The following is a 24447-nucleotide window of genomic DNA, read 5'->3' on the forward strand; positions in this document are numbered from 1 at the left end:
TTCGTTTAACTAAAAAAAAAAATATCAATTTTTCAGTTTGCCACTTTTAATTGTTTTTCGTTCTGAAAAAAACTTTGATTTATTCTGCAAGTATCCCCGTACACTGCTTCGTGGGCCGACTTTTATTATTTTTTTTTGTAATAATCATTTCAATGTTCCATCTATCAATTCAATATTTCTTTACTTTTTGTTCGTTCAGTAATGCAACTTCTACGCGTTTATAAATCAGTGGTCCAACCTATAATGAATCCAAAAAGCATGATTATATAAATATTATTTTCCGAAACTTTATTTCAGTATTTGATACCATTTTTAACGTACCAAAATTTTGTACGAAAAATATAAATTCGCGGTGCATTCCAAAGCCATGTTTATCGTCTCGGATTTTGAAAATATTGGTTCAACACATTGTACTGTTTTTTTAAATTTTTTTAATTTTTTTTATGAAAGAATAGCGATTTCCCAGTCGATCGAATAACGGAAACTTACTGCTAGTGATAAAAAGCAATATATATATTGTGGTTGTGAGATAATATTGAAATGTTCATATAATAAATATAAATGTTTTAAAGCATGAATTTTAAGCGCATACTCGAAAATGATCGGTTTTTTCAACTGTGCGTATGTGTGCTTTGTTGAAAAAATGTGTATTAGACAATACGTAATTTTAATCATTGTTCGATATGAATAACAAATTTTTTATTTTACTCAAGAGCCGTCTTGTACTTCCATGTAACGGTTTTGATCACCACCTGTAGTGAAGAGATAGTTAAGGTGATCTATCACTTGCGTGAGTAAAATGTGAATAGCGTGTAACTCATATTTATTTCTTTCAAATATCAGGCTATAGAATAAATCGTGCAGCAGGATTTTTACCGACTGAACAACTGATAGATCACGACGTTAAATATACGCGCGCGTTGAAGCCCTTTTTTCTTCGCGGGTTCCACTCGTGCCGTCTTTATCGGCTGTGAGTATACTCATCAACGTTTATCTCTTGATGATGCTATTGAGACGTGGTTTAGAATAGGCAAGTAAAATATTCACATTCAAACTTTCAGGTACTGAAAGTGTTCAATAAGATTTTTTTTTTTTTTAATCATACGCTTAATTATATATTTTGGCATATTTTTATTTTATCTCAGGACTTATAGTTATTTTTTTTTATCTCAGGGCTTTTACTTTTCATACGGAATGTGGCACAGCAGTAACTGTCTGAATTGTCGGGACAGTAGATAAGTTCCCAAAGTAAACATAACTAGAGACAAATAAAACTAATATCAATGAAGATAAAATATATAAATACTCAATTTAACAATGCAAACGATACTTTTTATCGCTTATTTACATGTCAAGTATGACGAAAGGAGCGACCTATAGTTTCATTGTTAGGTAGTAAAATAGCATTGTTTAAACGAATTATGTTGGCCAAGAGTCTCGTGAGTAAAATTTAAAAAAAGAGTCAAAGGTGTTATTTATAACTAAATACCGAAAAGCATTTTCATTTCATCGAGTGAAAGCTTAGAGGCTCCAGCTTTTCCACTACCACTTAGAAGACTGTCCGCGATTGCCAACTTGTGCTCTTGGAGCGCTTTGATTCGCTCCTCGATCGTGTCAGAGCATATATATCTGAAAATGAAAAAAAAATGTTAGCAAAATTATAGTTTTTTATGAGTCGAGAATAATAACTTGGATTCGCACAAATATTTGGCTCACTTGTAAATGTACACGTCTTTTTTCTGTCCAAATCTATAGATGCGATCTTGCGCCTGGTTCTCAAGTTGTGGATTCCAATGGATATCCAATAGCAACAAATGGTTGGCTCCAACTAAATTCAATCCGACTCCGCCAGCTGTCAACGACAGGAGGAGTACGTTCGTTTTCGAATGTCGAGCATTGAAGTCATCCACGATACCCTGAAATTTGGAAAAATCATTTATTTATTTGGCAAGAGCAATATGAGGACTGCTTCGAACTTTTAATGTTATTTAGTTAGTTACTAGTTTTAAGCCGGACTCGGACTCGAATCTATCGTTTTCCCTTGCTAATATTTTCACGAGTATTGAGAGACATTTGAGCTGTCAGGAATTTGCAGTTCTGAAGATGTCAACATTTTTTTTTCATTTATAATATTGAGTCCCCCCCCCCTTTGTTACTACAAGCTCAACTTGTTATTGATTCTTCTTTTTTATTCGTCAATTATAAAAGATTGACGCCCAATATTTCCAGTAAAAGATTAATTCTGTACTTTCTCTGTACCATGGTTTTTTTTCGTCTCAATTATTTTTTCACTTTTGTTCATAAAATCACAAAATACAATACTGTATTATGTAATATTTGAAAAATGCAATAGGATCTCTTCTAGAATGTGAAAAATTTGATTTCATCTTCGTGAAAATATTCCTACGTTCGTGGTGCTCTCCCGTAATTAATTAATAATTATAATTATTAAGTAATAAGTAATAATTAATAATGAAAACAAACCTAGTAAGTAACAATTAACAATGAAAACAAATTCTAACAAATTTTCTAAATATCTTTCTAATTTTGAATGACCTATTTATTCAAGGTCGCAAATGCATCCTTTTTCAAGACCGAAGTTGAAAGATCTGCCTTTTTCGTTTCCGTTTGAGAATAAAACTAAAAAATATATTTTTGTTTCAACTACATACCTGTCTATCTTTCACTGGGACTTTACCCGTGAACATTCGATACGAAACCTTTTTCAGGTGTTTAAGATTATCAGCGATAAGTTCAAGCACGCTGGTCCATTGAGACACAACAATGAGCTTATCGTCGTTGTCCGTAACGATTTCTTGAATTTTTTCCATAACCACTTTCAGCTGAAACATTTAAAAAATGGTAACGATTGAATATGCAACGCTGCAATCAAAAAAGCTAACACGGAAAAGCATCTGAATTTTTTCAGTGATGAAAGACTTCTCCATCATTTAATAAAACGAAAATTTTCACTTTCTGCTGATTCGAACTAAATTACCTTGGAACTTTGACGACAACGATCGAAAACTGGGTTGCTAGATGTTAATAGGTGCTCGGCGACTCTTTCGTCGACACCTATCTCGCCTTCATCCTCGCCCTCATCGTCATGCAGAGACATGTCTGCTAATCGGGTGGCCAGTCCTGTCGGATTTTCCACGCCATGCAAACCATTTTCTTCAATGTCTTGCTGATCGAGCATGGCGTGAATCAATGAAGGATGACAGCATAGCTGCCGTAAGCGTAACAAGAGAACAAGAATCTCATGGGCAGCGACGTCTGCATGCATCGACAGTAACTTTTTTTGAGCCTTCGTGAATTGGGTGTCTTTGTCTAGAAATAAAAAATAGTTTTACTCGTTTGACCAACGCGAAATATAAAATTTCATATTCATTACTGAAAAATAAATTGAGCACAAAGAATGCATTAATATAGTAGTTTTTTTACGGATAAAGTGTGGTAGGTGAAAAAACCCGTGAACTCTTCCATTCAACATTAAATCAAACAATAAATAAAAATTATTCTCAAAAACTTACAGTTCGTCTGCCAAGAAGGTTTATCGTACATTCCAGTCCCGAGTTCCTGCATGTGGGCCTTTTCGGCTCGTTGTGCAAGGAATTGTGCAAACAAGGTTCTGGAAAACACGAGGACTTTATCATAGACAAGTCGCTCGTCAGGATCGAGTTTAACTTCGATCGTTTCAATAGATTTTTCGGGTAATACGTCCAGAGAACCATTCTCTTGCAGTTCCTGCTTGGTTCGACGTAGCATGATAGTTTTCATTACTGTTGATAACCTCTCTGAGCCAGCTACATTTTTGTTGTCGACCCATCGCTTCCACACGCGAACATCATCAAAGGGTGAACACTTTAAGAATTTGAGCAGTGAGAACAAGTCCATTTCTTTATTGTGTACAGGTGTTCCTGTGAGAACCCATCTTTTTGAGGCATTTAAGCCGCAGACTGCCTCACATGTTTGACTCTTGTGATTTCGGATTATGTGGGCTTCGTCAAGAATCACACGTTTCCAATGGATCTGAAACACGAGGATGAAGAGTAATGTCACGCGTTTGCATGACCTCGAAATCATCCGTACAACAAAAATTCTAAAATCTACTCTTGCTTCTTCATAAGGAAACGTTGCATTGTTATATTAATCTACTGTAAATAATTTGCATAAATTTTAATATAGAAAATTTGATGAATACCTTATAGGGAACTCCGGAAGTTTTAAACTCTCTGGATAAGATATTGTATGTAGTAACGACCATATCATTCCTTGCTAACCGTTTTGGATTTGATTCGCGGTTATTTCCATGAAAAAGCTCGACGGTAAGTAATCCGCTTTTGCAACGATTTTTTGCTTCCGATTGCCACTGAGCCACCAACGACGCCGGAGCGACGACAAGTGTTCCACCCAAATGTCCTACAACCCGAATAAATCATCGAATGTCCGAATTACTTTCTACGAGTGATCAAAATAATGATCCTTGCTCACAGAATAACTGAACAAACGAAAAATTAAGTTGCAAGATTACTTACGCCGAGTTCGAGCACTCGATAGCCAATTTTCGTTTTCGTCATCACTGTCATCAGCAGCATCTTTTATTTGGTTTGCAGCAACCACTAGCGAAATCATCGTCAAAGTTTTTCCTAAGCCCATGTCGTCAGCTGTGAACAAAAAATGCATGTTCATGGAACAGTGAAAAATACTGATGTCTTTGCATTGAGTTGGCAAAACTAATCAAAATCCGATTTTTTTTTGCATTCGAACAATCAAGAATCGAGCATCGTAATTTTCATCACAATTTCAGAGTTCTCGATCAATTTCTATTCAAATCACGTGAGCAAATTACGTGGAAAGTCACTTGCTCCCTTGTCAAGTGCCGATAACTTTTAAGAGTTCCTAATTAACTCACCTAATACACCACCGGCTGGATTTTGTTTTTCTCGCCATAATAGCCATGTGAGAGCATACTTTTGATGGGGCATTAGTTTCACCTTGAGTCCTCTCGGGTCTTCGGCGAGCTGGTTTTCCTCCGGACGAGACACTAGAGATCCATGAAGATCTTTGAGTCTGTCCACAGTTAGTTCTTGCTCTTTTTGAAAAGTCTCGAGGGCCTTTTTACCAAGATCAATTTGCTGAGACGATGTTGTAGGTTTCAAAAACGTCGGGTCAATTTCTAAAGTTCCCTCTTTGAAAAGCGACTTTTTAACTTCCTGCGTACGAAGTAATTTAGCACTCGATCTTTTTGCTTTACTTTCAATACGCTGCAGCTGGCTCTGTATACGCGTCAGCTCAGTTTCTTGTATTTTTATGTTTTCTCGAATCTTTTCACCCTTATCGGGGAGTGCTCCAAGCTTTCCAGAATTAAGCAACATCTAAAACGAATAAAATATCACACATCAATAGAAAATACTGGTTAAAATTCGTAATGATACGAATTCATAAATTATTGTAAAATACACTAGATAATTTCGCCTTTTTTCGAGAAAAAACTCTCGATGATTTTTATTACCGACGATCGTACTCTTCATCACTCATGAAAATTGCAATAAGACTATATTTTCATCGAATAAAAAGATTCTTCGACTTGTTATCTCCATCAGTAATCAACTGCTCTTACTTTTGATTTGGTTAGTTGTTTATCCACTTGATGTAACTGGGCTTCAAGATATGCTTTTCGTTGTGCAAGTTTAGGACTGAGACTCGAATTTTTTGACTCCTCGATAGCAATGGACATTGCAAGATCACATTCTATAGAATTTTCTGATGAGCTGAAATTTTCGCTAGACGATTCTAAATGAACGCTATCGATCGAATGTTGTGATTCATCTGTCTTGTTCTTTATCGCCGAATTAACTGAACTCTCAATTAAAACGTCGTCTTCATCCGTACTGATTACGTGACTTTCAAGAGGATCATCATCTGATTCACTTGAATTTTCCAAATGATGTATACGTTTGGGTTTAGGTCTAACTCTAACAATTGAGTCATCCATTTCAGAATCGGTATAGTGTTTAGAACGCTTGTGATTTTCTGGGATCTGGATATAATTGTCAACGAGATTTGATGAGGTTTCTGGAATCAAAAATGGTAGAGAATTTTCTTATTGAGGCATCAATTTCTTTTTCGAATATATTATCAACAAAAATTAATTAGAATGTTCCATTTTATTAGCGTATGATGAATAAACGTTGAGAATAATAGTAATTAACAATAATTTTTGAGAATAAAGAGGCCAAGAATCAAACGTTGAAACCGTGAAAGAAAAATTCAAAGAAATGGACACAAATCTATCGAGTCTCCAATATAATGTACAAAAATTTGAAAAATAACGACATAACTTCAAAGAGGGAGATACTCCATTCGCAGTTGAATGATTACGGGTTAACTGAATAGTATATATCCAATTTTCTGAGACATGCTCGATATTTCAAGAAAAACAATAGTTACCCTTATTCTCTGATGAAATAACAACAATGTTTTTTTTATTCATTGAAATAAGTTTTTTGAAAATATCAAGCATGTAAGCATGTAATAATTATGCACCCACTTTTTAGTTACTGACGCCCCACTCTCGTAACTGATAAATTTTTTTGGCACAGAAAGAGATTCAAATTTTTATTGTTTCATAAAATAGTATATGCATACCTCGTTCACTTGATGTAGTTGAGTGTGTTTTCATTTCAGTACTTATATCTTGCTCCTCATCGGAAGAATCTACAGAATAATTGTAGCCTTTGTAAGGGGTGATCTTTGATCGTGGTGAATCTAAACAACAATTATTAAGATGTTTACATTCTGTTTAAAGAAATGAAGTCGATCAATGACTGCTAGAAAAAATGGCATAAAAATTCAAGAAGTTTAATGCTATTAGATTTATATGAATGGGTGGGACTCAAAAGTTCGAACGCTTAAAATATCGAACAGGCATTCTGGATATCCATATATGCTTATATACGCAAATATAGATATACAGAATGCCTGTTCGCTATTTTAGGCCTTCGAACTTTTGAGTCCCACCCATATGAGTAAATGTGGTTCATAATAAATCAACTTCGTTTTATTGAAGATGCAAGTAATTATGTCAATACACTGCATGAAACTAATTTTTTCACAAATAGTAGTGCGGTCGAAAAAAATTGTTATCCTTCAAACAGTTGTGTTTAGATTATTTTTGCTATTGCAGTAGAAAATAATATATCCGTATCTTTTTTCCAAATCACAAAAAATTGTTAGTGCTTACTAAAAACTTTTTTTTTCTCAATAAAGTTTAATCGAAAAAATTGCTATTTAGTTCCAGCAGGGCCAATTTCTTTTCAACATGATTGAATGGAAAAAAAAAGTCAATATTTTGATTTTATTTATGGGGGGGTCACAACTCGACCCAGCTTCGTTCGCTTATATCTTACTATCTTGACTCGCTCTGCCTGCTGTGTTGATACATACTTTTACTCTTTAATGTAGGTGGGTTGGTGAGATCTTCTGTACTTATATTCTCTGTTTCATCGGACGGTTCCTTAAAATGATGAAGGCTTCTACGAATTGCTTTATGAATCAATGGTGTGATTCTGCCAGTAGCAGATTCGGATTTTGTGCTTTCATTGCTGAAAAACAAAAAACGAAAAATATTAGTACATCTCGACCTACTTGACAATGCCACTCTCAATGCCAACATCTAAAAAGAATAGAAAAGAATAGAGAAAAAAAACAAAAAGAGGGCTATTACATACTTGTCTGTCTCATTATCCGAGCTTTCCGGTATAACGATCTTTTCGTAGTCTTCTTCGTCGCTTAGTATGATAAAACTTTCACTATCTTCATCGTCCGAAGACTTGTGCCATGAATTACGAAATTTTGCCATTTTTTTTTAAGGATAACGACGAAATGGATTCAAAATATCGAAAAACGATGAGATTACTCAAACGATGCTACTCCGTGACACGTCTCAACTTGTCAGAGCGTCCTGCGTCCTTTCATGTTCACGTGAGCACTGGGCTCAGACAGTGAAAAATTTAAATTGTAATTTTTCAACGGTTGACGCGAATGCGCGTTTCAAACAAAATATGGAGGGAAACTGGGCACTCGAGAGCAGCGTCATCCATCGATATTTTACGAACCTTCGGATTTTTACGTTTACTCATTCAATGTTAACTCAAATATTTCCTCATTGATGGCGCCAACAGAAATTTCCTCCAGATTGTCTACAACACAGAGCGACTCGAGGTCGACTATTTTTTCGCGAGCTTATTTGTGTGTTCACCTTCGTGAAACTCCGACTCTGACTTATTTCACTATTCGCTCTTATAAGAGTTTTTCTTTTATTTGATGTTTTTTTAATTATATTTTTCTAACGAGCAGTCATTCGAAATTTTTTTTAACCTCTAGAGAAAAACCGGTATATCGACTCGGCACGCAAATTGATTTTTTCATATTTTTCAAATATATAGGTATTCGACAAACTCTTTTTCTATTAAATTCGTTACCAACAAACGATTACATTTCGATAAGGCATTTGAAAACTAATGACATTAAAAAATTGAAAAAAGTCCATTTTTTAAAAATTTTTTAAAAATTGTTCTCGTTCATACCTGACAAGTGTTGATGATTTTAATCCAACAATCACCAACAAGACCCCGACAAATTGTTTACATTTAAAAAATTCAGAAATATCTAATTGGTCGGTCAAGTAAGGAAGGTATAGAAACTAGTTTCGATTAGTTCAAGGTGATTTATCACTTGCGCGAGTGCGAAAGAGATAACTGCAAAATGGTTGCACGGTTTACTCGGACACCCTTGATTTTTTGAGAAAAATAAAAGTTACACCTTGTTCTCTGATAAAATGAGAATAGCGTGTAACTCATATTTTCTTTCAAATATCAAGCTACTCGGAATAAACCGTGCAACAGGATTTTTACCGACTGTACAAGTGACAGAGCCTCAGTCGATGTATAATCATACTTTGAAGTCCGGAAGAGGGCGCACGAGAATTTAAGCTCTTCTTTGCACGCTGCACGCATTCTCCTCAATGTCGTACAGGATTCAAGATTGCATGATCTATGTATGTCAAAGAAGGTGGTGTACAGTGGAGTGGTAGTAGAGAATTCTCTTCGTCGACAGGATCGTACACGCACGGAAGAGCAAGAAAGAAAGAGAGAGTAGCTAGAATTAACTATATACATAGAGAATCTCTGTACACACTTTTTTCTTTCTACTTTTCCTTCTCACTTCACGAATGTTTTTACGAAAGTGACCCACCCGGGGTTGTCATGGACGTGTACGATCTACTACGGGTATAAAAAAAAAGTCTTACGGTAACGGGGCAGAGAGGGAGAAGCACGAAAAAGTGGAAGGACAAAAAAAGAAAAAGGGATAAACATAACGAGTGAAACCGCAACTTATCGTGTGAATATATAAAATGAGAAACCGCAATAGATGCACAAAACATCAATTGCAAATAACACTAGGCAGTATCAATGGACGCGGCCATGTTTTCTGGTAGCAGAAATCTCAACGATTAAAATAAATAATATTCATTTTATGTTCGCTTCTCGTTTCTTTTTCTTGCCTTATCGACCAACAAATACGGTTACGTTTCACGAGGCTCAACGTCAAGACACCCATTATTTATATTTTAAGTCGTCGGAAAGTGCAGAATGCCGGGATGCGATGTAAAAACAAGATATTTACCGGCAACGTTCGCCTGGACTCTTTTACTCAGCACGACGACCCTTTTTTTCTATTACCCGTAAGTACTTGATTGAATCCGAAGCTTCTTTGCACATACTCACGCAACTGAAATCCCTGTAATCCATTCTCTTTTTACATCTTTTCTTCTTACTGTGTGCCACTCGAGTTACTTTTTGCCTCTTTCTTGTCGACGTATATTCGAATTTCTCTAGTATCGAAGGATCGTGCTACACGTCAATGTGATGAACATTAATGGTAATCAGGAATCTCAATTATTTTCTGTCTCAGATGCCAGTATTATCTCTTCCGATATCCATGGGTTCCGGCGCTTCAAGGGGTCATAGCCTTCTTTGTACTGGCCAATTTTACACTGGCCACATTTATGGATCCCGGTGTCATACCAAAAGGTAAAAAAATTAACTTGTCGTACTTTGAACAATTCAATAATCCATTCATTTTCAATGCAAATACTTGCATGAATTGAATGTCGGAGGGAATACAATTTACATCAAGGGAATAACGACAAAATCTTTTGTTTTGGTCTTGCTTGATGCAATCTTGCAGATTGATCTGTTGCCATAAGTTGAATCTGTTTTGACTTGAAGTAGGAGTTTTATTTTTAGTGTCTGTAGAATTGATTTCCATGAAATAGTAACAGAACTTATGTCAAAAGTAATCAATGTTTCCTAACACAGATTAAAGTAATGCAAAGGAGTTGACAGATATTTTATTTGATATGCCAATATACAAATCATTGTATTAGGAATCAAAATGTTCTCTTTCACATCATTTTCTTTTCTGTTAAGGTTTTTATATCAAACATTTTCTTACGAATTTAAACAATCATATTTATAACATTAACATTTCCTATTGTATTGGGTACAAAAGAATGAGTTTTCCTTCTATGAAGTTCAACTGTTGCAAAACATACATCATTAATACAATGTATGAAATGTCTTTGAATTCAAAACATCATCAAATCTGATAAAATTTTTGAAGCATAGATATAGAGTTGATAACAAATAGAGAGTAACAAGATTTTTAGGTTACTGTTCTTTGGGTATGCGTTAAAACATCGGTGCGTCCTAAAGTAGATATCTTTTAGGAAAAAAAGAGAGCGCAGTATGTTATTGTCATTTCGAGTCACTATCAATGCAGGCAACGTAGAAGCTTTATTATAATTAATCAGCGAACTTATTTTGAAATCATTAGACTGGATTGAATTTTCTTTTTGAAGCCCCTCCAGATGAAGATCGGGAAGATGACATCAGAGCTCCGCTATTTAAAAATGTAGAAATAAATGGTATAACGGTGCGCATGAAATGGTGCGTAACCTGTAAATTCTACAGGCCACCACGTTGTTCCCACTGCAGTGTATGTGATCATTGCATAGAGGTAATTTCTCATATTTTACATTATCTTGGATTTCACCTTGGTAACAATGTCCAGCGATTGACGATTGACCAAAATTTTATGCATTCTTTAATAGTTTTATACCAAAATACTATTTAAAACTTACACTTTTGTATTTATATTATTATTAACATTCTTTAGTAATAGATTTTTTTTAAAAGTTTCATGTATTTTTGCCAGTTGCATTGTCAAGTTTTTCTACAATGTTAAATTTCTTTGCGTTCTTCCATGTGTGGCATCTGTTGGAAAATTTTAGACATGAACGCTGTTAGTTCTGTGTCACTATTCCAGAATAATAATTTTTTGTAAAGCTATTTCCATACAAGAAAAACAATTTTCGATTAACGTTAAATTCTGTATATATTCCAACACAAATTTCTTGGCTGAAAAACATACATATTTATGAGAAATGTAAATGCAACAAAAATTGTAAAGTTACACAGATTTTCATTTTAAATTGACTGATTTAATACTTTGAAAATATCCGCGAAAAAAGGTGTTTTTTTTTTAAATGAACTACTTTCCTATTTTGTCTTTACAAAATGTATAATAATTTCATTTCGTGTTTCAGACGTTCGATCACCATTGCCCATGGGTGAACAATTGTATAGGCAGAAGAAACTACAGATTCTTCTTTTTCTTTCTTCTCTCGTTGAGCTTTCACATGCTCAGCATCTTTGGACTTTGTTTGTACTTTGTACTCGAGCACAAGCAACAACTGGGAGAGGTCGACACGACAGTCGCGTATCCTTAACCATATTACGTAATGATTAACAACGAGCAGCAGTTCTTTTTTGTTACACATATGAACCAACGATTGCTTTGCATCTTATCAATAATCTTTGACTCTGTTTACCTTAACTCGACTTTATGTCACTCTTGCCTCGTCGATGTGACCTTCTATTTCAATCATACAGGATGGTACTGATGGGAGTAGTTACACTTCTATTTATTCCAATACTCGGATTGACAGGTTTTCACGTGGTTCTCGTTTCGCGGGGACGCACCACAAATGAACAAGTCACAGGGAAATTCAACGGTGGATACAATCCCTTCTCGAGAGGATGCTTCCATAATTGCTGCTACACACAATTTGGACCCCAGTACCCAAGGTATTCGCCGTTTCCTTCAAACCGAAGCAAACATCGATTTGACCCTCTAACATGTAGACAAATTCTGCGACTTTTGAGGTTACTCCTCTTCAAGTCATTCGGAAATATTGTGCCTACAATAAGTACTAAAAAAAAAAAAAATTTCATTTAAATTCAATAATTTTCTAAAGCATTGTGTCTACCATCAGTTGAAGTCAACATAAGACGCATCTTTGAAAGCAATTTTCTCAAAAAGCCCAAAAGTTGAACACCTGAATGAATGATGAGAATGCGAATATACTTGTTTAGTTTATGAAAATAATAAAACACCATAAATGTTTCTCCTAATACGTAAATTCAAAAAACTTAGGCCTGTTTGCCACTTTAAAGTCATATGAATACAATTTTAATCAAAGATAAAGTGAATTTATGAAAATAATCATCGATAAATATTCACCAGTATTTGGATGTTCCCAAATCTTTCAAGCATTTCCGTATTCGTCAGGCATTTTCTAATTCAATATTCCAAGTTGAAAGTAGGTTTGAAAAAAGATTGTTCAACGTTGAATCCAATTTGCAGTTTAATCAAACCTGAAAAGTATTCAGGAAAGCGACGGGGGGCTTGCACGTCCGAGATATCGACGATAGACAGCGAGAACCAGGTAAAAACCTACATGGATAGCAGCAACGGTGTTAGAAATGCCAGTTCAAATGCTTACAATAAGGTAAGAGCTAGTGCAACTTTGCTCGTTTCTTCTTCAATTTTCCATGTGGTATTTTTTCCCTTCGTACTTGTAAAATACTATAACTCTTTTTTTCAATATATCAATACAAAGTTGTGTGTGTGTGTTTTTTTTTAATAACTTGTATTATCGGCACTAACAACCTTCGCAGTCTCTACACGCTTTTTTTACACGTTCTCAAGGTTGACGTTTATTACTGAGGTACTGTTTTTCTCCTATGCTTTCACCGTATTCTGGCTAAAATACATTCACCCACGCATTCTTTTCTTGCTCTCCCTCTCTGTTGGCTCTATCTGTTCGCAAAGCATATAGACTTGATTGGTCGTAGTCGCTGAGTAGAAGGTAGTTAATCGCTTTTGTAGATGATTTAGTGAGCGTGCGAAACAACGTTTCAACGTCACAACATTCGCGCGTGACTCGAATAATTTTGTATGTTACTTTTTATGTTGATTTTTTTCTCGGATACTGTGTGCATAATTGATATCCACAGTACGTTACGTCGAGCGAAGATAGCTTATCCGTTCGTCACGAGTCAATTAGAACATTTGGAGGACGTTTTTACTGAACCAAGAGACCCCGACCTCATCCATCCCTTCATCCTTTTTTCCTTGCGAAGCTAAACAAAATTCCACTTTGATCGTACGTCATTGTTTTGTTCATTCATTTGAGTATTGAAAAATTTTTTTCATTAAAATCTTATTTATCACTTTCCTATGTAACGGAAAATATTCTTCTTTCTTTTTTTGTCAATATTTTACAGTTGTCCCCCGGACGAGATTGTTCCGATACGGATATGGAACCGACTGCATCACAATCAGCAGATTGTGAACCTACCCCACCGTTGCAGAGACACGGATCGAAAAGCAACTTTTTCCTGCCACCTGTCGAGAACAGCGAATCTCCCAGGCATCCACAACCGCCACAGCATCGTCATCCAATGCATTATCCACGAGGTAGCCCCCATCCAAGGCCGAGGTATGTTTTTCCGTGGTTTTCCTGGTTTATTCTTCCGTGTCCTGATGCTACTCGATCTGTCAATTAGAAATAAGGGCAAGTTTATGATACACCTTGTTTCAATTCATCACGATCACAATTTTATCTTTCGTTTTCAATGTACTAGTGATTGTCTCTTTACGACACTTCTGCTAACTACTGACTTCAGGAAATGTATGAAAGTCTGAAGAAATGACTTCATATAAGATTAATTTGTTGGGAAAAAATGATTTCTCACAGTTTTCCTAATTTTTCTTCCATTACAATTGTCGAGTATCACCAAACTGTTTTGTAAATTGATCAAAAGTGAGTGATCGAGTAATTTGGAACAATTTTCAAAAAGAACAAAATATTTTATTTGCTTGGAATTATTATAAATATTCGGGACGTTTAAACTATATGTATGAAGTCTTCCACCATAGGAATATGAATAGGTTCGCGGATGTACCGGTGTAATAATCGAGTCCCAGTGGCACGATCAACAAATGACGTGCCGATCAGAAGTCTCTGTCTTTAACTGACACCGATTACTATTTTTACCCGTAACTATATACATCGCCCGGAATAAACGTGAAAAAGTCAATGAGAATTATTCAAAAGGAAAAGTTGATAAAAATGCAGAATTGTAAAAATAATGAAATTTCAAATACCAATCAATTTTTTTTTTTCGGCGAAAACTATAGTTTAATTCACGGAAACGGAGTAAGATTGATTTCTACCAACAATAATGCAACATCGATTTATGAATAATAGAAATTATAATTCGTCTAACATAATTACGGCAAGTTGATAGCCTGCACGCGACTTGTCGTCGAGATTCTCCAGTTACGTTTCTCCGGTGGCGAACCTATTGAATATTTGATCCAGAATTTTTTTTTACATAGACCAACTATGCATCAGTAATCAGAAGAAAAAAATGGCAATGAAAATCCGTTTTGTTTTCTTCGAAATAACTTTTGAAAGGTCGTCAAACATTACGTGTTTGTGACGAAACCATTCTTCAATCATTTCTTTATGAAGTAATACAAATTTTCACAAAATAGTACAACAGCTTTAAGGAAAGATTGGTAAAAATTATGTGATTTTTTGTCATCAGGGGAATGAACGGCTCTCGCAGTCATACTCCCGATCCGCTGTCGCCCGAAGCGACTGGATCACCGGCCGGAGGTCCCCAAAGAGGTCAAGGTCAGGGTGGTGCAAGCCCGACGATGCAACAGCGCATCAAAGCTATAGGCGTACCAACGCCACTTGCCATTTCCAGTCCAATACGCAGGTACGAGACACGCTCTTCTATTCGCTTCTCGTATAATTAACAATATTATATATATATATATACACACCAAAGATTGTGAGATTAAAAAAGCACAATAATAATGTGCACAAAAAAAAGGAAGCGAAACGATGCCCTCGATGCCATCGGTCTCTTAATCATATAAACATTTACACATTCGATCACCAACATTTCACAATCACCAACGCTGATTTATTTCATTTACAAACACACTGGCACACAACTTTGCACCGATACACGTCACTAAATGTTAATCGTACAAATGACGCCTTTCGAGCGATTCAAAATCTTGAATCGTCGTCGTATTGAAGTTTGCATCGATAAGGAACACCGGAATATCAGATTTTCATTCGTCGTTGCTTAGATTTTTTTCACATATTTATAGTGCGTGAATTTAGATTAATAACGCATATAATTATGTTAATAACTTGATTCCATCAAATTATAAAAATCCTTAAAATGCATTTGTTCGATTCCTAGAAAATTGCCCGATGAATTTGTTGAAAGCAACTGGACAAATGGGCCAATTAGAAAGTCATAAGAAAAATGTTTCGATGAAATTGTAATCGTTGCAAACTTCAGTTCTACGACCGTCGCTATTTGATCGAGCAATTTTTTAAATACTGTTTCTTCCACTCTGAAAAACGTACTAAATTTCTTCTATTTTCAATTTCGATCTTATACAAGAAAAAAAAATTATTCAACCTGAAAAATGAGCAGCCACTTCGAAGAAACGTTTGCTAAGGACTATGAAAAAACAGTTAATTCAAATTGTGGATCGGATACGAATTAATAGATCTTACATGCCGATGTATTTGGCCCGGACTCACCCGGATAAAACACTGAACGCACTGAGTGCAAATTCACGCTTCGCTCACGCCGTTAAAATTCCGAAGCTCGTGGCATCACTTGAAACACATGTAGCACATAAATTTTTTTCCAATGCCACTCTTACATGACTAAGCACTGTAAGTTCTTGATTTTCCCTGACAATCAAATAATAAATTCGTGTCGCAGCGAGCTACAATAATTAGATGCCAACAAGCTACGAGAATTTTATAAAAACCATGACACAAGAAACGTAATCTCAGGGAGAATAGTTATGAAAACGTGACATCGTCGTCAAAACAACAAACAAAGCTCACTAGTTTTTTTTTTCTCTTTTCTCATTATCGTCGTTCATTTTTATTTGTTTATTTTATTTTTTCTACGTCGCTATTTTTTTTTTATTTTATTTTTTTTTTTTAATTTTTTTATTAGCTCTTTCTCATACAATGGTCAGTACTCGTTACCATCAATCATCATCAAATACACAGTCAAATCTGACGGAGAATAATACGAAAGGGGAATAGAGTGAAAAAAAAAGAGAAAGAAATAACGCGATCTAGATAATCAGTGTCTCTTAGAAGGAGATTAGATTTCTTTTTTCTTGCACGTGTCTTCAAAGAGATATATGGTATATAGATAAGTTTGTGTCCCACTGCAGGGGGTGGTAACTGCAAGGAGCTGCCTCTCTGACAACATGTTGCGACCTACTGCAGGTAAACACGAACTTGATCCTACGAGGACGTACCGTAGTTTACAATTATGCTTTGTTGCATACAATTTATACGCACATCACCAAACACTAGATAACACACGAACACGTACGCACATACACCTACACGAAAACCGCTCTCACAAGAAACATCAATGAAATATAAAACACTTCAAGTATTTATTAGGTTTTGCTACTCTTTTTTACGTTTTTTTTTCTTCGATAGATGCTAATTTTTTTAACAGGAATGACGCGCTGCTCTCTCCTGTATGTCTCGCCAGAGCCGTATTTGTATGGCTAAAATGCTCAGCACTTGCATATGTCAATATTGGTTCACTGTATCGCGCATTATCAAATATTTCGATATACTTTTATATTGGGGCTTTCGTTTTTATTATTATCATTCTCATTATTGTTATTATTATTATTTCCATTCTGCCGTATGAATTTCAATCTTGCCATAGTGTCGTCAGAGTAAACTTTTTGTTCGGGGAGTGAGAATGTGGTTAACATTTGATAAATTCATCATAAAGATAATGACGTTTCGTTTGTAGGAAAAAAAAAACTGGTAATATTTGGAAAATTTAACTTTTGCAAACTCTTAACAAGTGCTGAATTAATGAGAATGAAATTCCTTATTGTTTGCATTATGATTTTTTCGAACGAACGGTTTTAAAAATAATGAAATAAAAAATACTTTTTAATTTCATGAGTGAAAACAGATTTTTGTAATGCCTAGATCAAAAAGATTTATGAATTTTGAAGAATTTACTTTGAGCCACCAAGTTCTGAAATACTGACTAAAGAATATGATGGAACGAAAGTGAGGGAAAAGTGTCGAAAAATGATGAACGGTTTGAAATATCTCTCTTGAAATTGAAATTCACACGCAGAACAATAAAGGATGGACATGGAGAGAAGTACAAAAAACGTGAGAGCCCAAAATATAAAAGTATATATATAAATATATGTAAATGCGTCAGAAAGGATCATGTACGAGGATCAAATGGGGGAAAGATCGAAGATCGTAGTTACTAAAAGTCGATGTATTTTCAGATCAAATCCAGGCACACCGACGCAGGTACGTCGGCCCGACTTTATAGGTGTAGCCGAAGCTCCAACGTATTACGATGTGCAGCATCACAACAATCACGTGGGTGTGATTGGCCAGGGTCAGATGTCGGGTGTACCGAACACGGGTTATAGTCCACAGCGACGTTTTCTATCGGAGAGCGAGCTGATAAGACAAGGAAATGAGCATCCATATTCGCGCACCAATAATACGGTTGATAATATACGCGAATTGGCTGGTTCGCCACAAAGAGGTGTCTACATGTGGAAGGACAATTCACCGTGTGGTTATCCTCAGCAAGCGGGACCAGGTATGGGAGTACCGAGTCACCAAAATATTCCGCAACGTCAGCCACCTCCTTACGATTATTATTGCTCGAATCCAACGAGTCCGACGCAACAACCGTACGGTAATCCACCGCCGCCTCCTCAAAGAGCAGCTTATCATCCAGCTACGAGAGGCGGTGTACCGGTATTTCCGCCTCATCAATCGCCCCAAGTTAAACGCAAAGTCTCGACGATGGCAACTCCGACGACACCGACCCCGGTCGATGGTCGAAGGCGACCTATGTCCTTCGTAAGAGCATTAGAAATGACCGACTCCATGGAAATGGTCACCGCACCTAACGATTCAAGATCACAAAGGCCCACGACACCGACACCCGATCGTGCCAGTGTCTACGACATGAATTACGAAATTTCCGTATAGCCAATCTTCAACGTCTCCGCTGGATCGAATCGCTGGACGGGGATTAACAAGAAGCCATCGACCATTTTTCACATCGCACGGAGCTACGAAGGTCATCGTGCTTCTTCAGCTAATTCTGAGGTTTCCGTGTGAACGATATACCAATCTCTTGAAAAATCATGAGGCTATCTTTTCTTTCAATTTATTCTTTTTTTACCCACGATTTTTCAAGGTATTGCCCTTCACCTCGTCTCGTTCTTCCCAAGAATACATTTTTCTGGGAAAGAGAAACTGAGAGATAATTTCGTATGACGTTTCAAAAAAGTGACGTTGAAGCTTGCATCGTTAAAATGTAATTGATCTTTTACTTTTTTCTCAGTAAATCGATTCTCGTTTTGTTGAAATTTATTGTCACAAATATCTGCAAATCTTTTTTCGGGTCTTCGATACTGATTTTTCGAACAATCGAGATTACAACTTTTTGTAAACTTTGAAAATCACTAAGAATTAACACTTATAAAATATAGGAAATTTCGCTGGATTTTAACGATTTGAACTTGAGCGGCATTCCAACAAAGCCAATGAAAGTTGAGAACGCTTTCGTCGGGAAACGTACGATAATCACGTTTCCCTTTCTTTCGTTTACACCCATATTGATTTTTTGTTTACGCGATAAATACGGACAAGGTTCAGCGCTTTGATGCTGCTCTAATCATTTTCTTCAATTATCTATCTTGTGCGTGTTCGATGTTGAATTTTATCGCTGATTTGCAGCGTCAAACCACTCGGTGAGTCGATACCGAATGAAAGATTTATTTTTTGTTCATTCAATCCCTGTTTCTTCCTGAGATTAATGAAGTAAAGGAATAAATAATTGTGTCTTCTAAAGCGTTGTTCCAAGAGGAATGAAGCCTTGTAATCAACGGGTTCTCATTTAAATATTGAGTTGATCCTACAGCCACGACTGGAAAATAATACCCGCTTTTTTGAGGTACCTGTAACTTCTCGGAAACCACCGTCGAATATTTCCCGTTCGGTTTATATAACTTTGGGTAAATATACAACCTGACAATTGACTTGCGATTCCCAAAAATATTATAATTGACTGCAATTTTTGTCAGCAGTTTATTATATTCCGTTGAGATTGAAAGATTTTCAATAAGTTCGTATTCAAAAAACTTACATGAGCCATGTGAAAAATATCTTGTGGATTCTCTCTCTCTCTCTCTCTCTCTTTCTCTTTCTAAGGTATTTATAGCCGTGTTAATTACTCGTCATAAGTTGAATGACAGTGCATCAAGTTTCTATTTGAACTGGGTTGAATTAAAACGTCCCTCTTATTTCATTTTCTTCGTCGATGAAATAAAGACTTGACAGCGATTTCTGCAAAAATGCGAATATACACGCAATTCTATGTTAGATTCATATTTATTTATATTATTTTTTGTTCATGAAATATCCTGAACTAAAATTATTAACGTACCTGATTCGAGGAGAACGAAAATGTTCCGGAAAAAAAATCATGTTATTGGACAAAACAACTCAGTCAGGAATTCTTATATTTTTTATATTTATGGAAACAAAAAAATGAAAAAAAACCTTGAACGGAATTACAAGATGATGATTTTCCGAACTATAAACAGAAGTGTACATGAAAAATTACAGTTCTTGAAAGAGTTCTGATTTTTCCATTATTTTTTTGAGAGCGGGACAAATTTGCTGAATTTGAAAATTTTTAGTCCGAGTCATTTATATCGGGAATTTTGTTACTGGGTAATCAAGTCTTTTCTACGTTCGTTAAGGGAATCCGGCTTTTTAACCTTTGATACAAAGCTTATGTAATTGAAGGATTTTCAAAACTCATGGTTGAATTCTCTTGGCCGGTGAAAAAAAATTGTATACTCGATATATTTATATATTTATATCGAAAAAAATCTCAACAAATGTATGGTTGAGTAAACACTAATCGGAAGGTCGAAATTACAACAAAGTGATCAAGCGTTAGAAATTTAACGTCATGAACGATATTTTTTCTCTTATTTTTCAATTTTGCGACCGAAAAATCTGGCTGTTAACACAAAAAAGGGGGAATTTTTATAAAAAAATGATATAGGACAAAACGTCGGAAATCACTCTCAAGTAATAAATTCGTATTTATTTATTTGGTCAAAGTATAACTTCTCGGGAACAAAAAAAAACAGAAAATTGTTAAAAATCATGTTCTAAAAAAATATCGTTGTTAATGAGGGTCCATAAATTTATTATCGTTTCAAATACGGTATTTTCGTTCGACAATTTTTCAAAAATTAGTTACGTTTTGTAAATAGGGAACAGAAATGCTGAAGAGTTGATTATTTATTCCAACCGAACAAGAAATATTGCTAAACTTAGTCAAGACATTTTATATGTTTTTTTTTTTTTTTTTTTATTTAGTAAGAAATTTAGTAGGACAGGAAGTAAAAGGAAAAAAAATATTTTTTTCGACGAAAAGTAGACAATTGCCCACACTCTCAGGCGATCTTCGATCAATCACATCGTGAAGAAAGTTTTTCACCAAGAAATTACCTCATGGCTGAGACTCGATAATCAAGTCGAGCGTCAAAGTTGAAGAATAAAAGTGAAAATATCGTATTCCTGGAACGCGAGCATAACAAAGCTGTGCGAAAAAATGGACCATCATAAAACGAGCTTTTTCTGAGACGAGCAATCGACCACCAACTCTAAAAACGTGCACGATCTCATAGGATTCGATATACGGGGGATCATTGTTCCCTCGATCTTTGAGTGTATTTTCTCTCGCATTCCTCCCATTTGACAGCAAACTCATCCAATTTTAGTACACGTTAAGGTCAGTTTAGATTTTTATACAGTGTAACGGTGACTTAATTATTGACGCGCGGCACTTTAATACATTGATCGACGACATTAATTCCCTTCGTTTTCTTTTTTTATCCAACAACATTCATAATCATTCGCAGTGTGAGTGAAAACTGCAAGAGTGCGAGCGAGAAATATTTGAACGATAAATCCTCCCACAAACGTACACGTGAGAGGGGAAAAGAGAATAATAAAAACACGAGAAAATAAAAAGAAGCAAAGCGAGAAATATTGTCCGTATTCTTTAAAAGAGTTACTTAATCGACTTAAGTCATTGTCAAGATAGAATAACAAATTCTGTGTAAAATAATCCTGAAATGTGTAGTAAATTTTTAATATACAAGTATATAAATGCATATATACATAATGTATGTACATATAAACTCATATACATATATAATCTATGTATGAATTTATATTCAACAATATTTATACGTAAATGATAGGAATAAGAGTTTATAATTTAGCTCGACGAATGCCGAATTTTATTATCGATTTGTCCAACTAACACGACATTTTTTTCTTCTTCTTTCGATGATGATCTTTTCATTAACATTTATCTCGATTTATTTTTCCATTTCAATAAACGTTCGGAGGTAAACGACAAAATGAAAGAATATTGTGTACGAGAGGATGATTTGTTGAGCGAAAAAGAATAGATAGATACAAAGATAAATATTGGTGTGAGTGTGAATGAAAAAAACACAAGCAGCGTTGCTACTGTGAGGAGTGAGACATGAACAATTACAACGTTGTAAAATTATTGTTCGACGTTGATGAACGTTCGTTTGATCTGCGAATACCATGAAATACAAAATATCCGAACGCGATAAAGAGGTGAAAAAAAGCAAAGAAATGAACAAGGGAACTGAAAAATCCTGTAATATATCAATCAAACCCATCGCATAAATTGCTGACTCGTACTGAAAAATTCATTCGTTGAGTCTGTATAATTATTCATATTCGATGTGTCAGCGATCGTAGGCGAGTTTCTCTTTCGTTTTATAAACAAAAGTTTCAAACGCATCGCGTTTCATATTCAGGGATGAGAATATTTCGAATGAGAACAATTATTTTGCCCGATCATTCGTTATTTGCTTGTGCAATGAAAGAAAAAAGAAACAAAAAAACTTATTTCAATGACTAATTCAACACCACGCGTTCATTGATCTTCGATTCAAAATAAACTTAATTTATCATTCGAAAGAATAATTGAAAGATTTATAAACACAATGTCATCTTGATTTGTTTTTGAAATACTCTAAATGATTAATAGGATTATGAATTATTAGCTTTTTTTTAAACGATTGTACATTGTTGTAGAAAAATTATTATCGTTTTTCACTTTTTATTTATTTCTCATCTCTCAAACAACAAAAGCAGGCGTATGTTTAAGATCGATTCTCAACATATCAGTTGAAGGAACGGTCCTGATTGCAATTTACCGTTTTTCGTCATAAAATAATTGCTCGTTGAACGGAAGGAATAAGGAAAGACTACAAAAAAACTTCAATGCGAGATACACGATATAAACACGTCATCATAAATTTCTTCGCGTTGTTCTCGTTACGAAAAATTTTTTTGTTCCGCTGCAACATCAAACGCGAAACGATAACGAAACACAAGCTCGGATGAAATGTTCGTATGTTTCCCCCCCCCCTCTCTCTCACTCCCACCCTCCTTCCTATCCGCACCCGTCGAACCCTCGACCTTTGTCTCCGGTGAACTTGTGCCAAAAAAGTATAGCAAAAGATACTATTTTGAAAGTCAGTTAACCACGAGATTGTTCGATCGATAAAGAAATACAGAAGCGAAACAAAAAATTCACACACACAGACTTCACATCAAAACGGTACAACGTTACGAATTGATTAATGATAAATAAAAGAACTAAGAATGTACGAGAAAAACAAGGAAAAAACAAACGATATTTACCATTTATATGATTCGATGTATCTGTACATATTAGCCCGTTATCACTATGTCAATGTACATACACATATATTTCAGTACCTCACGAATCGTCGCTGCCGTCATATAAAATAAATAATGGAAAGTCAATTGGGTATTTAATAAATTATTATTGTAAAGCGCATTTTCATCAACGCTCGAGTCGTCACGTCGCTCGCACTTCGAACGTTGCTCGCACGGTGGCAGATTTTATCACTTGAATAGTTTCGAACGCTGAGTTCGTTGAATATGGAGACTTGACGAGTTTTTAAATGACTTTGAAAGTTGTGCAGAAATTATTTCATGGGTGTGGATACTTGGCAGTGCTATTCCGAACGATCTTTGAGCGGAGATTATAACCTAGAAGGCATCGCCATTCGTTTTTTCTGTTGAAAGTTTCGCAATTTACCGAAAATTGATCTTCTCAAGCATTGCTTTGATACATGAGAGATTTTGATGACTAATATTCTCGCTTTATTTTCATTTTCCCAGTCGATCTTCAGCGGCCGCAGTCTTATCGAAACCGTGTTTGCCTTTTTTATTTAATGAAACAGATTTGATGAGTACGCTTTTGGCCATGAAAAACCCTCTTATCGCCAACTTTCGAATTTTTCAGAGGTTATTTATCAACAACATCAGGACGTATGAGAACAATTTTTCTTCGACGGGAGCTCGAGTACCGCACTTTGAATTTCCCGCTACGGTTCACGAGCTTGCTTCTGCTGTCACGGCAAAATTTGCCAAACAAAATGCAAGCAGCGAGGAAAATTAGGAAAATATATGAAGTTTGCAATTTTTATAGTTTTTTATTTCATTCTTGTTTTAGTTTGAAACGCCATTTTTAGGGGTACACATAACGTTCTTTCAGAAGTATGAAAAATCCTTGCAATTCGTAAAATTCCTTTTTTTTCGCACGAGTACAGTCAAAACTGTGAAAATCAAGATGGTAATGTAGTAATGTAGTTGTATACATTTTTTACCATTAGCAGAGTAATAACACGTCAGTATCAGTGAACGCACTTTTTTGTGCTTCGGCTCGTGGCACGAACAAAAATAGGGGGAAAGTATTTGCTGATTATCACCTGGTAATCGATAAAATACTC

General features: G+C 35.4%; 2 protein-coding genes and 2 long non-coding RNA genes across 4 annotated transcripts; 1 reads left to right on the plus strand and 3 right to left on the minus strand.

Moving 5' to 3' along the window:
* Positions 1-1111: 1111 nt before the first annotated feature.
* LOC122407717 (transcription termination factor 2-like) lies at positions 1112-8005 on the minus strand. The gene is made up of 12 exons (XM_043414102.1): positions 7734-8005; positions 7450-7607; positions 6652-6771; positions 5624-6078; positions 4916-5378; positions 4539-4667; positions 4205-4422; positions 3534-4032; positions 2999-3330; positions 2673-2843; positions 1717-1916; positions 1112-1629 (listed from the first exon to the last, which is right to left on the minus strand). Exons 1-12 carry the CDS (start codon positions 7862-7864, stop codon positions 1482-1484), a joined length of 3024 nt encoding a protein of 1007 aa, XP_043270037.1. The 5' UTR covers positions 7865-8005; the 3' UTR covers positions 1112-1481.
* A 1038-nt stretch (positions 8006-9043) lies between these two features.
* On the plus strand, positions 9044-23455 carry Zdhhc8 (zinc finger DHHC-type containing 8). Its single transcript, XM_043413828.1, has 9 exons — positions 9044-9748; positions 9979-10097; positions 10928-11085; positions 11675-11847; positions 12021-12215; positions 12775-12919; positions 13698-13912; positions 15027-15203; positions 17815-23455. The coding sequence occupies exons 1-9, from the start codon at positions 9657-9659 to the stop codon at positions 18536-18538; spliced, it is 1998 nt and encodes a 665-aa protein (XP_043269763.1). The 5' UTR covers positions 9044-9656; the 3' UTR covers positions 18539-23455.
* On the minus strand, positions 10387-12779 carry LOC122407538 (uncharacterized). Its single transcript, XR_006260216.1, has 2 exons — positions 12652-12779; positions 10387-12229 (listed from the first exon to the last, which is right to left on the minus strand). It is a non-coding gene; the product is annotated as an uncharacterized lncRNA (long non-coding RNA).
* Positions 13031-23456, minus strand: LOC122407536 (uncharacterized). The gene is made up of 3 exons (XR_006260215.1): positions 23330-23456; positions 19701-19900; positions 13031-13968 (listed from the first exon to the last, which is right to left on the minus strand). It is a non-coding gene; the product is annotated as an uncharacterized lncRNA (long non-coding RNA).
* Positions 23457-24447: the final 991 nt, after the last annotated feature.

Source organism: Venturia canescens, chromosome 3 (assembly GCF_019457755.1).
Source record: "Venturia canescens isolate UGA chromosome 3, ASM1945775v1, whole genome shotgun sequence".
Lineage (NCBI taxonomy): Eukaryota > Metazoa > Arthropoda > Insecta > Hymenoptera > Ichneumonidae > Venturia > Venturia canescens.